Here is a 14,834-nt window from a genome sequence, read left to right as displayed (position 1 = left end):
ACACTTCTGGCCTGTGTTGCAGGCCTGAAATGCAGGAATTGATGTTTATTAATTAATGAAATGAAGTTGAGCAGACAAAACATGAAACATCTCAGGTTCATCCTGTCTGCAATCAAATAAAAATCAAAGTAAATTTAAGAAACTCTGTTTTTCTTTTTATTATTTGCATGTTCCATGCTGTCCCAAATTTTTCTGATTTGGGGTTGTACATAACATTTTTTAATAAATGCTTCTCAGTGTATTGGTGAGTTTCCTAGCTGTTTAACATATTGATGATATGATTGAACTAGTGTGAGGCTCAGCTGATGGGGAAGAAAAGGACTAGACTTTATACATTTATATAGCAAATGAGATCTAAAATGACTTAATAGCTGTAGAACCTTGTTTTCTACATCGTCACATTGGCGTTTAGTTTTTGGAAGTTGCATTATGATACACGACAGAGGAAATAAAATGACATTATATATACAGTATATTCAAATGTTAGTAATTAATTAGTATATTGTGTATAAAATGTTTGTGTCTGGTTTATAGAGTGCCCAGTTGGATACTGCCTTAATGGTGGACGATGTGTTGTGGAAAACCAAGGGCCTGTATGCATGTAAGTAACACACACACACACACACACACACACACACACTATTACTTCATCTATTTTAAAATACTAAGCACACATACACTTAAAATACATGATCATGTAAAACAAGACTAAACTACCTCAAACAACTCGTCTCATGGGACCAGCACTTGTCCCTAATGACATGATATCTGGGGCAGGTTGTTACAGAAGCTGACCTTGAACAGTACTGAACTGAAGCCTGGCTACACACACAGACTTTTTAAAAGCTTTCATTTTTTTAATAATAATATAATATATATAATAAAATTTTATTTGAAAAGCGCCTTTCATGACACCCAAGGACACTGTACAATAAAAATATAGAAAAGCTAAGCAAAATAAACAAAATACACATTGACTAAGCAAAAATAAATAAAATACATATTTACAAACATAGGAAACACCAAACATGTGGCACAGTTCTGAGTCAGCTGGAAAAGATGTTTTGAGGATTTTGAACACTGCTGCAGATAAGATTTCCGTACTTCTGGTGGGAGGAGCATAGCATCACCTTGGCAACCTCACGGCGTTGCAGTGACCAGAGTGAGGGAATGTTGCTTTTAGCATGCTGTTGGTAAACAAAAGTCCGAACTGAGGCTCGGTGGGAATATTTAGGCCTTTGCAAAATACCAATGTCGTGGTGGAGCAGTTTATACCGTGAATGTCCCAGAGCATAGAGTTCACTGAAAGAGCACTCCATCGTCATGATGAGACCGGAGACGTTGTCTAGACCAGAAAAGTTGCAGAGACTCCAAGCCATCCAATCCCAGCAGCCAAAGGAGCAATTCCAAACAATCCACATTGACAGAGAAAGGAGTTATCCGCTAACTCTCGCTGCTCCGGATACACCGCTCCACATCATAGAAGCATCAGCAACACAAGCACAGTAAAAAAGATCCCAAATCCAATGCATAAAATCCAGTAAAATGTTTCGTGCAATGTTTTCGTTCAAACAGTTTCACTGGGGGAGAAGCGGCATCCAAACACACCAGCGTAACTCTCACGACCCAAAAATGCACGAATGGCTAGTGACCACAGGAGTGTGCGAAAAGATGAAAATGAAAGAAAATTACGATAAAAATGAAATAAAATACAATAAAATAAAATACGGCAACGGTAGCGGCAGCCAAATGCGCCAGCGTTCACCATCACCATGACAACACCAGAGGAGTCTGATCCATAACACAATCAAAACAGCATCTCCAACTAAAGTAGACAACCTAAATCTTTCAAGGCTTACCGTTTTATACAGTTGTCTGAAGATGTTTCAAAGCAATATTTCTTGTGTAACAGTGCGTGACTCGGCTCCAGTAAAAGTTGCATTTTTCATATTTTCCGTACTGTAGCTTTTTTATTATTTTGGCAAACTGGATATTTATTCTGACTGCATGGTGATTTTTTTATTGCATTTAATGTTTTCCACACTTATCTGGTGATTTTTATTCAGCAGTGCAAGCTTACCTACATGCTTATACACTGATCAGCCATAACATTAAAACCACCTCCATGTTTTTACACACACTGTACATTTTATCAGCTCCACTTACCATACAGAAGCACTTTGTAGTTCTACAATTACTGACTGTTTCTCTGCACGATTTGTTAACCCCCTTTTATGCTGTTTTTTAATGGTCAGGACTCTCTCAGGACCACTACAGGGCAGGTATTATTTAGGTGGTTTATGATTCTCAGCACTGCAGTGACACTGACATGGTGGTGGTGTGTTAGTGTGTGTTGTGCTGGTATGAGTGGATAAGACACCGCAGTGCTGATGGAGTTTTTAAACACCTCACTGTCCCTGCTGGCCTGAGAATAGTCCACCAACCAAAAATATCCAGTCTGCCCGTCTAATAGAGTGGACAGTGAGTGGACACGGTATTTAAGACCAGCACAACACACTAACACACCACCACCATGTCAGTGTCATGCAGTGCTCAGAATGACCCACCACCCAAATAATACCTACTCTGTAGAGGTCCTGGGAGAGTCCTGACCATTGAAGAACAGCATGAAAGGGGGCTATCAAAGCATGCAGAGAAACAGATTGGTTACAGTCAGTAATTGTATAACTACAAAATGCTCCTATTAGATAAGAGAAGCCGATAAAATGGACAATGTGTGTAGAAACAAGGAGGTGCTTTTAATGTTACGGCTGATCGGGGTATATATGACAAATAAAGGCATAATAAAGGTGTTCAGTGAAGCTCAGGAAAGTCCATTCCTGGCTACAAAGGTTCTTCATACCAAACTTGCATTGATTTTATACACCTGTAATCAATAAGTGTGGCTAAAACACCTAAACTAAATAATTGACTAAAGTCATTACCATAGTTTAAGCCTTAGTGTATTTGGGGCTATATTAAAAATGTTTTAAAATCAGTCATAAAACTTGTTAAATGTTACTAAACCCTTCTTTAATAATGTTTATATTAAACCTGTAATTTGAGCCATAACTGGGTTTATTTAGCGTTGTCAGAAGCTTGCACATATTCACTGTATTTATTCTCTCCCATAAAGCTGATTGTTTCATTAAAATGCTAAAGCAGTGTCAGGTTAAGACTCTGGGTGTGAACCCTGAGACTCCAGCAGACTGCCAATGTATTTTCATACATAGCAAGAGTGTACAAGTACAAATTGTCCTTACTGCAAGGACTAAAATAATGCCAAATGGGCTTTTAGTATGCAATTTGCACTCTGCCTGGTGACTGCCAGTGTGTTTGTGTCAGTTTATTACTCATTATAGACTGCACAAACTCAGAGAGGACTCCTGCTGATCTGAAGCAAATGTGCCCCGACAGACAATTTCACATGTTTTTATTAAGGCTTGGTTTTACTCTAAAATATACACTAGCAAAAAATGATATGAAAATATAGCATTCCTGAGTTTCCGCTGGGTATTTGAGTTTCATTTCACTTTCCAAGACATTCCATTAGACTGACTGGCTGCTTTAAATTGTCCTTAGGTATGAGTATGTGAGTAAGTTGTGAGTGTGTGGGGACCTACAAGCAATTGACGCTCAGTCAGGGGTCTAGTTCTGCCTTGTGTTTAGTGTTTCCATCTGGAACCACAGCTTTGTCTCTTCAGTGAATCCTGACTAGACCATACAGGTTGTTAAATCGTTTTTTAGTTTGTGTAGCTTGTGGATCCGGAAGTATAGTCTCTCTCTGTGGTGATAAAGCTAAGCTAAGTTTTAGCACTGAGCAGCCAGAAAGCCAGCACCCATTCACCTGTGCCACTTAGATGGCAACAAGTCTTATAGCTAGAGCCCTACTAAATTAACAGGAAAATGTGCTTTATTTCACAGACCTCGTCATTAAATAACACTCATAAATTAAATTATATAATTAATGATAGCTACAATACACAGCACAGCCTACCGTAATAGCTCCCTCTCAAAGACAAAAATTCTGGTCTGTGTTTTGACACACTATCCTCTGGGTCTACAGAATTAGTTGGGAGTTTTCCAAGCTCAGTTACTCGAGTTGTGTTTTTAGCTGCATTAGACTTCAACATCTTGAACATTTTGTCTAACCGATTGCTAGTATCCGAGCATCTTTAGAGTTTGCTTTATTATAAAGAAAGAAATCATCTGTACACAAACTATCGCAGCACAGAGTTTCTTTTCACACCTCCTCTCTGGTCAAAAAGGTTCACCAGCGACTGCATTTTCTACGGCGATTGAAGAGGACCCATCTCAGTCCACCCATCCTCACCACTTTCTACAGAGGCACAATAGAGAGTGTTTTAACCAGCAGCATCTCTCTCTGGTATGAGAGTTGCAACACCTTGGAAAAAAAGGCCTTGAGGAGAGTGGTTAGGGTGCGAAAAAGACCATTGGGGCTAGACATCAACATATTGAGGATCTGGCTAAAAAACAATTCCTGTCGAAAGTCATGAGCATCATCAGTGACTCCACTCATCCCTGTCACAATGTGTTTACCCTTTTGCACTGGGGTAAAAGGTACAGTAATCTACGCTGCAATACGGTCCGATTTAGGAATAGCTTTTACCCGACTGCCATTAGACTTCTGAACAGAACAAAATAACCAAATACTGATGCAGATTAAACCATTTGTGCAAAATATAATATACAATATTGTAATGTGCAATAATGTGTAATAATCACTATGTGAATTTTTTTACATGTGCAATACTCATAGCTATGCAATAACCATGTGTTATAATCACTATGTGAATTTTTCTACATGTGCAATACTCATAGCTATGCAATAACCATGTGTAATAATCACTCATAGCTACAATAACCACTATGTGCAAATTTTGGCATGTGAATATTAATATTAATATATGAAACTTTTGATATACCTATTTCAGTCGTTTATATTTTTACATTTTTATATCCTTCATTTTATATATGCTTTATATTTTTAATTTGCAGTGTTTTTAGGATGAACCGAATGCTCGTAATTTCATTTTTCTATACACCTTGGTGTACAGTGAAATGACAATAAAGTTAATCTTGAATCTTGAAAGAGATGATCATGTGTGTAGAGAAGCATCCTTTTCCCATTGATTATGGACTCCCCAAAGGGACAAAATGCACTCGATATGTAAACACATACATCACACATTGTCAGCACACTACACCACAGAAAAGTCTCTTACACTAACGTAATTACTTTATGATTGCTAGGACCGCCTCATATTGCATATTGCGCCTCATATTTCATACACTACGCGAATGAAAAGTGTAAAACGCTAAACACAAACCTTAAATTTTGACTTTAACAGCAAATTGCATATTACACAGGAAACTGCTCATTTCTTGGGAGAAAGCTCATTTCATGGTCTGTGATGTGATTTTCATGGCTGTGAATTAGATAGGGCATTTTATAGCCCAGCCATATAGAAAATCCTTCATTCCCAACCTTATAGGCAGTGGCAGCAAACAGGTGAACATCAGTGTTTACTCTGATCATGACTTTTTTAAGAACTTGATGATAAAATGATACAAATTAAATGCAATATTTAATAAATGTATATAATTGTTCAAGTATTTATATTAGTTGTAATGTAATGAGTTTGAAAGATTAGGATTAATTACAATCCCCAAGTCTCAAAATTGTAGGTGTGAAAGGAAAAAAATCCTCTGGTTCACTAGGTTCAACTTGCTGCTGTTAGAGCGAAAGACTAGGGATCTTTAAAAAGTTTCCACACTTTTATATTTTGGTTGGAAACGGTGATGGCAGGAGAAGTGGTAAATGGTTGTGTCTGAGAGACAGAGAGAGCTTATAGTTCGGATTTAGAGCCATCTGATTTCCACCTTTTTGGACGCTCAAGGAAGCTTTAAGGGGAAGAAGATTTTCATGTGATGATTATGTGAAAGCAGAGGTGCATCAGTGGCTACACGCTCAACCAAAAACATTTTTGCTGATGAAATTAAAATGGGGAAAATACATCGCAAAGGAAGGTAACTATGTAGAAAAGTGATGTCATTTGTTTTTAAAATTCTTAATAAATAGAGTTTAAAAAAGTGTGGAAACCTTTTGAAGAACCCTCGTATTAGTCCATTTTTAATACTAATAGCAGCATTCTCACAGCAATAGTGTTATTCAAAATGTTACAGCCGTCAGAAAAATGTGGTGTTTGATTACAGTCCAGCATTTTTAGCAATACATTAGTGGTTAATGAGTAAAATTGACATTATGTGGAAGTGTATGTTAAAGATTGACATTTTACATCTACGTCTGTGTGTGAGTGTTTGTATCTGTATTTTAATGGTTTGTTTCCTTTTTGTCAAGATGTAATTTAGGATGGACCGGCAATCGTTGCCACAGTCAGCAAAAACCAACCCGTCCAACTACTTCAAGTGCAATACCGGAAACTGAACTAGGTAATTGTGTGCAACTATGTGTGTGTATGCAGCTGTGTTTGTGGGTGTGCATCCATTTTATCTACAACCCCAAATCAGAAAAAGTTGGGACAGCATGGAAAATGCAAATAAAAAAAACACAGTTTCTTACATTTACTTTGACTTTTATTTGATTGCAGACAGGATGAAACTGAGATATTTTATGTTTTGTTTGCTCAACTTCATTTCATTTATTAATAAACATCCATTCCTGCATTTCAGGCCTGTAACACATTCCAAAAAAAGTTGGGACAGTAAAGCATTTATCACTTTGTAATGTTCCTATTCCTTTTCACCACACTTGGAAGACGTTTTGGCACTGAGGAGACCAAGTGATTTAGTGTTTCAGCTTTTATTTTGTCTCATTCTTCCTGCAAACACGTCTTAAGATGTGCAACAGTACGGGGTTGACGTTGACGCATTTTTTGTTTCAAAATTCTCCACACATTCTCTATTGGTCCAGTCCAGTACCTGTACCCTCTTCTTCCACAGCCATGCCTTTGTAATGTGTGCAGCATGTGGTTTTACATGCATGGACGTCCCTGGAAAAGATGACGTCTTGAAGGCAGCATATGTTGCTCTAAGATCTCAGTGTACTTTTCTGCATTAATGCTGCCATCACAGAAGTGTAAATGACCTTTGCCAAAGACCCTGGCTTTTGGACGTGTTGCTGATAACAGTCTGGATGGTAGTTTTCATCTTTTGTCGGGAACACACAGCGTCCATTTTTTCCAAAAAAAAAAAAAGATCTGGAATGCTGATTCATCTGACCACAGTACACATTTCCACTATGTTATGGTCCATCCTTGATGCCTCTGAGCCCAGAGAAGTCGACACTGCTTCTGGACATGGTTAACATAAGGCTTCTTTTTTGCACAGTAAAGTTTGAAGTGGCATTTGTGCATGTAACTCTGTATTGTAGTGCTTGACAAAGGTTTGCCAAAGTAATCCCTCACCCATGTGGTTATATCAGCTATTGTTGAGTGGCGGTTCTTGATGCAGTGCCGTCTGGGGGATCGAAGATCACGGGCATTCAGCTTAAGCTTGCACCCTTGGCCTTTACACACTGAAATTGCACTTGATTCCTTGAATGGTTTAATGATATTTTGCACTGTAGAGGGAGAAATATGCAAATCCCTTCCAATCTTTCTTTAAGGTACATTGTTTTTAAACATTTCAATCATTTTCTCACACACTTATTGTCAAACTGGAGATCCTCTGATCATCTTTGCTCATTAAAGACTCAGTCTGTATGTTGCTTTTGTACCAAACCATGATTACAATCACCTGTTGACATCACCTGTTTGGAATCACATCATTATTTAGTTTTTTCACTTCATTACTAGGGCTAAATTGCCCCCGTCCCAACTTTTTTGGAATGTTTATTAATAAATGAAATGAAATTGAGCAGATAAAACATGAAATATCTTGGGTTCAAACTGTCTGCAATCAAATAAAAGTCAAAGTAAATGTAAGAAACACTGCATTTTTATTTGATTTGATTGGGGGTTGTGTGTAACATGCAACAGATCCAGTGGAACAGTGTATGACTTGTTACTGGATTTGTTCAAATATGTGTTTCAGAGGTGGTTTACATTGGAGTAACTGTGTCAGTGATCCTATTCATCATTGCAGTTAGTGTCATCATACTTTTCTTCCTACAAAGAAATCGTACAGCTAAGTAGGTGTATTTAATGTTGTGTTTTTATTACTGATGTTACAATTTAACAAAACGATCAATTTTACTTTATTTATGTTTACATTTCTGAATTGTAGTATTTTTTTTATTTGCTTTTATCAATCTCAGAGAGTCCAGGTTAATTGCAAATGAGGAGTTAGAGAGTTCTGCTTGTGGTTGGAAAGAAGAAGTAAGTGAAAAATGACAATTTTATATTTATGAGGGTACCATATTTATTTAAAGTGTCATTTACTTATGTAGTGTATTGGATTTTCAAATGCACTGCCTTTAGAAATAGTCTTGATTTACTACTACAATACCAAATAAACTAATGTGTTTAAGCTCATTGTGGTTGAGAAGGATAAACGATAATTAAAGCATTTTACAGATGCTGTTCTCAGTAACTTTGGAAAATACATAAATAGAGTGGAGGGTCACACAGCCATAACGCAACAAAAAAATTAGAAAAAGTTCCACAAGAATGCAAAATTCTATTGATTAATTAATTCTATTTTTTAATATTATAAACATTATGACTATGATTACATCAGTTTTGCCTGTCAGGTTTAGTCTAGTGTACACAACGACTTAGCTGCTTAGTTGTTGAGATTAGAGTAGTTCACACTATGACTGTGGGACAGTGGTAGTCTAGTGGGTATAGCTCAGGGCTATTAATCAAAAGATTGTGGGCTGGAATCTTGGCTCTGCTATGCAGCCACTGTTAGACCCATGAGCAAGGCCCTTGACTCTCTTAGCTCCAGGGGTACTGTACAATGATTGATCCTTGTGGGGGATATGCAAAAAATAATTTCATTGTACAGTACAAATGTATACACCGATCAGCCATAACATTAAAACCACCTCCTTGTTTATACACTCACTGTTCATTTAATCAGCTCCAATTACCATAGATAAGACCTTTGTAGTTGTACAATTACTGACTGTAGTCCATCCATTTGTTTGCATGCTTTGTTAGCCCCCTTCCATGCTGTTTTTCAATGGTCAGGACTCTCCCAGGACCACTACAGAGCAGGTATTATTTAGGTGGTGGATCATTCTCAGCACTGCAGTGACACTGACATGGTGGTGGTGTGTTAGTGTGTGTTGTGCTGGTATGAGTGGATCAGACACAGCAGCACTGCTGGAGTTTTTAAATACCGTGTCCACTTACTGTCCACTCTATTGGACACTCCTACCTCGTTGGTCCACCTTGTAGATGTAAAGTCAGAGACGATCGCTCATCTATTGCTGCTGTTTGAGTTGGTCATCTTCTAGACCTTCATCAGTGGTCACAGGATGCTGCCCACAGGGCGCTGTTGGCTGGATGTTTTTGTTTGGTGGACTATTTTCAGTCCAGCAGTGACAGTGAGGTATTTAAAAACTCCAGCAGCATTGCTGTGTCTGATCCACTCATACCAGCACAACACACACTAACACACCACCATGTCAGTGTCACTGCAGTGCTGAGAATGATCTACCACCTAAATAATACCTGCTCTGTGGTGGTCCTGGGAGAGTCCTGACCATTGAAAAACAGCATGAAAGGGGGCTAACAAAGCATGCCGAGAAACAGATGGACTACAGTCAGTGCATCTATATGGTAAGTGGAGCTGATAAAATGGACAGTGAGTGTAGAAAAATGGAATTGGTTTTAACGTTATGGCTGATCGGTGTATAAGCATATCACAAATAACATTCTGTTATATTGCTTAAGTCGACACAGAACATATACTCTCAAAATCTGTGAGACTGCCCCTCAAAAGAGTCGTGCTTGGGACATGAATTATATCTTTGTCCAGTGCAACTGTGTTGTACACACTTGTATGTTTGAATAAAGTAAGAAAAACCAAAATTTCACTTGCAAAACTGCATTAAATAGTGTCCTTAGTTCCAAAACGATTAAAAAGGTGTAAGAACGGTCATGTATCACAGTGGTAAACAACTTTTTTTGAATGTCTTCAAATTTTAAATATGTTTATATTTGCAAAACACAATAAAGTTGGTCAGTGAAAACATTGGCTTCCTTTCTGGACATCCTTTCTTTGTTCTTTTGGCAGTTAAATAAAGGTTTAAGAGAATTAAAACCACAGATTTCTGCTTTTATTGCATTTTACCTCTCTGGAAATAAAGGCTCCTAATGAATTTATTTGCATTACCCTTGACCTGTATTTATTTTCACTGAGTAGAGACACCCAAAAATAACATTCGTTAGGGCAAACCTTTTAATGGACAGGATATGATGAAAAATGCAATATTTGCATTAAATTAGCTCACAAATGTTTTGACGGTTGTACCAATTTTTGTACTATCAATTGAAAGTTTGAGTCAAAATCCCAGCTCTGCTATGCAGCCACTGTTGGGCTCTTGAGCAAGGCCCTTAACCCTCTCTGCTCCAGGGGCACCGTAACATGACTGACCCTGTGCTCTGACCCCAGCATCCAAACAAGCTGGGATATGAGATGAGTTTGTATGATATACAGGTTCATGCACTCATTATTGTATTTTTATTATTTTCAGTGTACTAAGTATTTCTAACACAGGCAAGTGCATACTCATTTTTTTATTTGGTGTCTAAAAGTTTGTAAAATATTCTTTAGTTTTCAGATTTGAGACTCAGAGATTGTGCGGGAGTTAAAGCCACTTTGAGTAAAAACCACAGGCCTACCATCAGTGTTTATCCATGGAGAGAAGAGCCAGAGGTACAGACACTAGCACACCCATGAACACACATTGACAAGTAATTGGTAATAATAACTGGGTGATCATCCTAGATAGAAAACAAGCAATGATCCCATGCCAGCACACACGTTCCACTTTCATCTGGCCTGTGTATGGCACCTCTGTGAGAAAATGGCAGTAAACACAGCTTAGACTCAAGCTTGAAAAGGTCATAGCTCAGGCACGATATGGAGCAGAACTTCCAGTTGGCCTAAAATTAAAACACCACCCTGGCATTAGATTTGGTCGGTTGCATTTGGATCATTAGATTCTTAGCCAGAAAGTGCTTGAATGTGTCTGCTCACAGATGGGTCACCATTGATAAACAAGCATTGCGCTACTTGTTGACCCGTATGTGCCAAAACTCTATTATCACTATCTCTATTAGCCACTTTCTGAATAGCTATCATTTCAAAAGCTATTTATGTAATGATTGTCATGAATTTTTTTTACTAAGAGTACACTTCTTTTAACCAACTTTATTGCTTTATTCTGTACTATGATTCACACATGTGCACAGATAATGTAGGAGCATTGTATCCTCACATGGGGCACCAATAATGTCAGTACACTGCCCTAAATGTGGCATTAATTCATCAATAATGTGGGTGTATTGTTTGAATTTTAGCATTTCATATCTTGTAAACAATCAGATCAGTAGGTAAGATCAATAGGAAATAACTTTTTGACCAAAATCTAAATTTTCAAATGATATTTGGTTAAGGAAACAGGGCATACATACACTTGCATACAAAAACATACTGTATATTGCTGGAATTCAAGAAGTCTCAGAGCCAGAGTTGGAGTTTCAGTGGTACGACCAGCCTGTTTGGGTGCTCTACAGATACAACTGGCCATGTCTGAGAGAGGAAATGTCTTTATAAAAGCAACAAGCTACTGTCTGGTCAAGGTACTGACATAAATAGAGTCTGTCAGTGTAAGAATCCACTGCTGGTCAGTGAAAAAAAATACTGTTGACAACTTCAGGAGTGTGGTAACTTGTAGCCTTCCTTAGCCAGCCTGGGTGTCATGTAAGTGGCTGGGGTCACAAGAGCAGTAAGGAATTAAGAGATTGGCTTCTAAATAACATTGAATCATACCAGGGACAAGCTCTGTTTAACGATACCAATGAATTAAGCACATGTTCTTATTAACAACATTGTATATGCATAATCAACTGCAACTGACTGAGATTCATGTACAAAATACCATATTAAATTTGAGGCTAATAATGGTGGATTTGGAATGTATTTATTTAAACACTTTAATTTTGCACACACATTATGCTGTGCTTTTAATTTTGAATGGATATAATTGCCATTTTACCCATTAATCAATTTTGATAATGTTAATTGAAAATCAAAAATATCAAATTCACAAAATTATTAATAAATACCCTTTGCTTTAAATAGTAGTCAGGTGCATTTTCTTTCATTTAAAACGTGTCCACAATTCAGTTAACCTCTATCTCTTATTATTTTAATTAATTATGCATAGTTTGGAAAGGCCCACAACTTAAACCTCATTGTAAGAACAAAATCTGAACCACAATGTCCAAGAAACTGTCAGTGAATCTCTATGGTCAAATTATAGCAAGACATAAATCATGGCAACAATATGACACAATATCTAAGGCTTTGAGTGTTCCTAGGACACCAGTGGAGTCAATATCTTTAAAATAGAAGACGTTTGGAACAGTCTTGAATCTTCCTTGAGTGGTTGAGTGGGATGTTCTGCCAAACTGGGTATCCTGGTATTGGTCCCATGGGCCACTTTAAAATAGCTCTAGTAGTCCTGTGCCTGGAGAACAACTCCATAAATTAGCATGTTATGGCAGAGTGAGATGCTGGCAGTATGAGGAAAAAAAGCTCTCAGTGGAGTATTAAAGAGAGCTGCATTTCATTTAGAGAGACATGCTGAGCTCTCCAAATCATCTATTACTAGTGCATGCATCTCGGGCAGACAGCAGAGGCTGCAATAGCACTTTGGCATGGAATCTTCGAACTTTGCCTTTCCGTACAAGCCAATTAAGCTTGTGTGGGCACTTACATTTCAGCATTTACATTTTCAGCATTTAGTGGACGCTTTTATCTAAAGTGACTTACAGTACTGTGACAGTATACAATCTAAGCAATTGAGGGTTAAGGGCCTTGCTCAAGGGCCCAACAGTTGCAACCCGGCAGAGGTGGGGCTTGAACCGGCAACCTTTGATTACTAGTCCAATATCTTACCCTATAGCTGCTCTTGGGCACTTGGCTGTTTGATAGTATAGCACTCAAAATAAATGAATTCATGATGAGGCCAGTATTCACACGTAGAGACACAGACTGATCTCCGCGCTCCTCCACTTCCTGTACAGGCGCCTAGAGTTACTAACCAAGGTCCTTACACAGCGTCGAAGACCCCACCCACATTAGTCCGGTCTTTAACCCTCCCGGTAGACTTTAAATGACCAATTTTGTCTGCTGCAGGCACTGCCAATTGTGCCCGCTAGAGGGCGCCCAGCCGACCGGTAGCAAAGCTGAGGTTCAAACTCGGGAGTTCAGAATCTCAGCACTGGTGCACTAGCGGAATATCCCACTGCACAACCTAGGCACCCAGCTGTTGCCATTTTTGAATTAAAACCAGCACGCTGAAGTGTAGAACCAAATCAAAAAGTGCATTTCACAACAAACCTCACTCCCTTACTGTCTTAACCGCTTATCCAATTAGGGTCGCGGAGGGGTTGCCAAAGCCCATCCCAGCTCCTCAATGGGCGCAAGGCACACAGCAACACTCTGGACGGGGCGGCCAGTCCATTGCAGGGCAGACACACACACACCCACACACCATATAGGGCAATTAAATATCTCCAATTAACTTGACTGCATGTTTTTGGACTGTGGGAGGAAATCAGAGCTCCCGGAGGAAACCGAAAGGACCCAGACCGCCCCACCTGGGGATCAAACCCAGGACCTTCTTGCTGTGAGGCAATAGTGCTCCCCACTGAGCCACTGTGCCGCCCCACAACAAACCTCCAATAGCCAATTGTTTCCATTCAGCTAAACCAAATCAAAATATATTGGATATGAAAGGAAGGAAAAACTGCATCTTATTAAAATCAGATCTATTTGCTTGAATTATTTTTTAAATGTTTTTCTTTCTTTTCAGTTTCCTGCCAAACTGTCTTTCTCCAACCCGCTGTACAAGGAATTCAGAAGCTCCGAGGCCTAAGATGACACACACACACACACACACAGTGGTACAGTAAATCCCTGTGGACATACTTTTGTAATTTGAACTTTTTTAGCCAACATGACTGTACTTGTACAACTTCCAAAACCTAAAAAATAAAGCAATTTCTTTCTGCAACTATCATGGGATAACAGAGAATAACTGCAGCCAATTACTTTGGCTCTAGATCTTATGTTCTACTTTTAAAAAGAATGATCACATTAAGCAGCAGAATACAACCATATTATATCAGAATACAAATATTTCACATTAAATCAACAAATGTTTTTATTATTATTCATAGTTATTAGGCTGTCATAAGTGTTACTCTAAAATACAGGCTTTAGATACAGACCTATAATCTAAACCAGATCACAACTGTATGGGATCACAACTTATAAATAATGAATAAATGTAGAAAGATTTCCTAAACCAGCATTGGGTTTGACAGCATGAATTTTTTAATAGTGTGTTGTTTCTTTCTCTCTTTTCTATTTCACGCTTTTTATCATAGCATGTAATATGTGTTTTAATCATTCAGTCAGAAAAAAGAGGGCAGCACGGTTGCTAGGTGGGTAGCACTGTCGCCTCACAGAAAGAAGGTCCTGGGTTCGATCCCCAGGCAGGGTGGTCCGGGTCCCTTTTGTGCAGAGTTTGCATGTTCTCCCCGTGTCTGCGTGAGTTTCCTCCGTTTTTCTCCCACAGTCCAAAAACATGCAGTTAGGTTAACTGG

At 38.5% G+C, this 14,834-nt stretch overlaps 1 protein-coding gene across 1 annotated transcript in view; it reads left to right on the top strand.

Moving 5' to 3' along the window:
* The window catches only part of malrd1 (MAM and LDL receptor class A domain containing 1), a 118,508-nt gene extending 104,407 nt beyond the window's left edge, over positions 1–14,101 (top strand). Inside the window, exons 28-33 of the mRNA XM_062993528.1 lie at positions 535–601; positions 6,383–6,474; positions 8,077–8,173; positions 8,300–8,360; positions 10,768–10,869; positions 14,039–14,101. Coding sequence (XP_062849598.1) covers positions 535–601; positions 6,383–6,474; positions 8,077–8,173; positions 8,300–8,360; positions 10,768–10,869; positions 14,039–14,101 — 482 coding nt within the window. The remainder of the gene's footprint in view (positions 1–534; positions 602–6,382; positions 6,475–8,076; positions 8,174–8,299; positions 8,361–10,767; positions 10,870–14,038) is intronic.
* Positions 14,102–14,834: the final 733 nt, after the last annotated feature.

Source organism: Trichomycterus rosablanca, chromosome 4 (assembly GCF_030014385.1).
Source record: "Trichomycterus rosablanca isolate fTriRos1 chromosome 4, fTriRos1.hap1, whole genome shotgun sequence".
Lineage (NCBI taxonomy): Eukaryota > Metazoa > Chordata > Actinopteri > Siluriformes > Trichomycteridae > Trichomycterus > Trichomycterus rosablanca.
The sequence above is the reverse complement of the archived record's forward strand: the minus strand, read 5'-3'. Positions and strand labels throughout refer to the sequence as shown.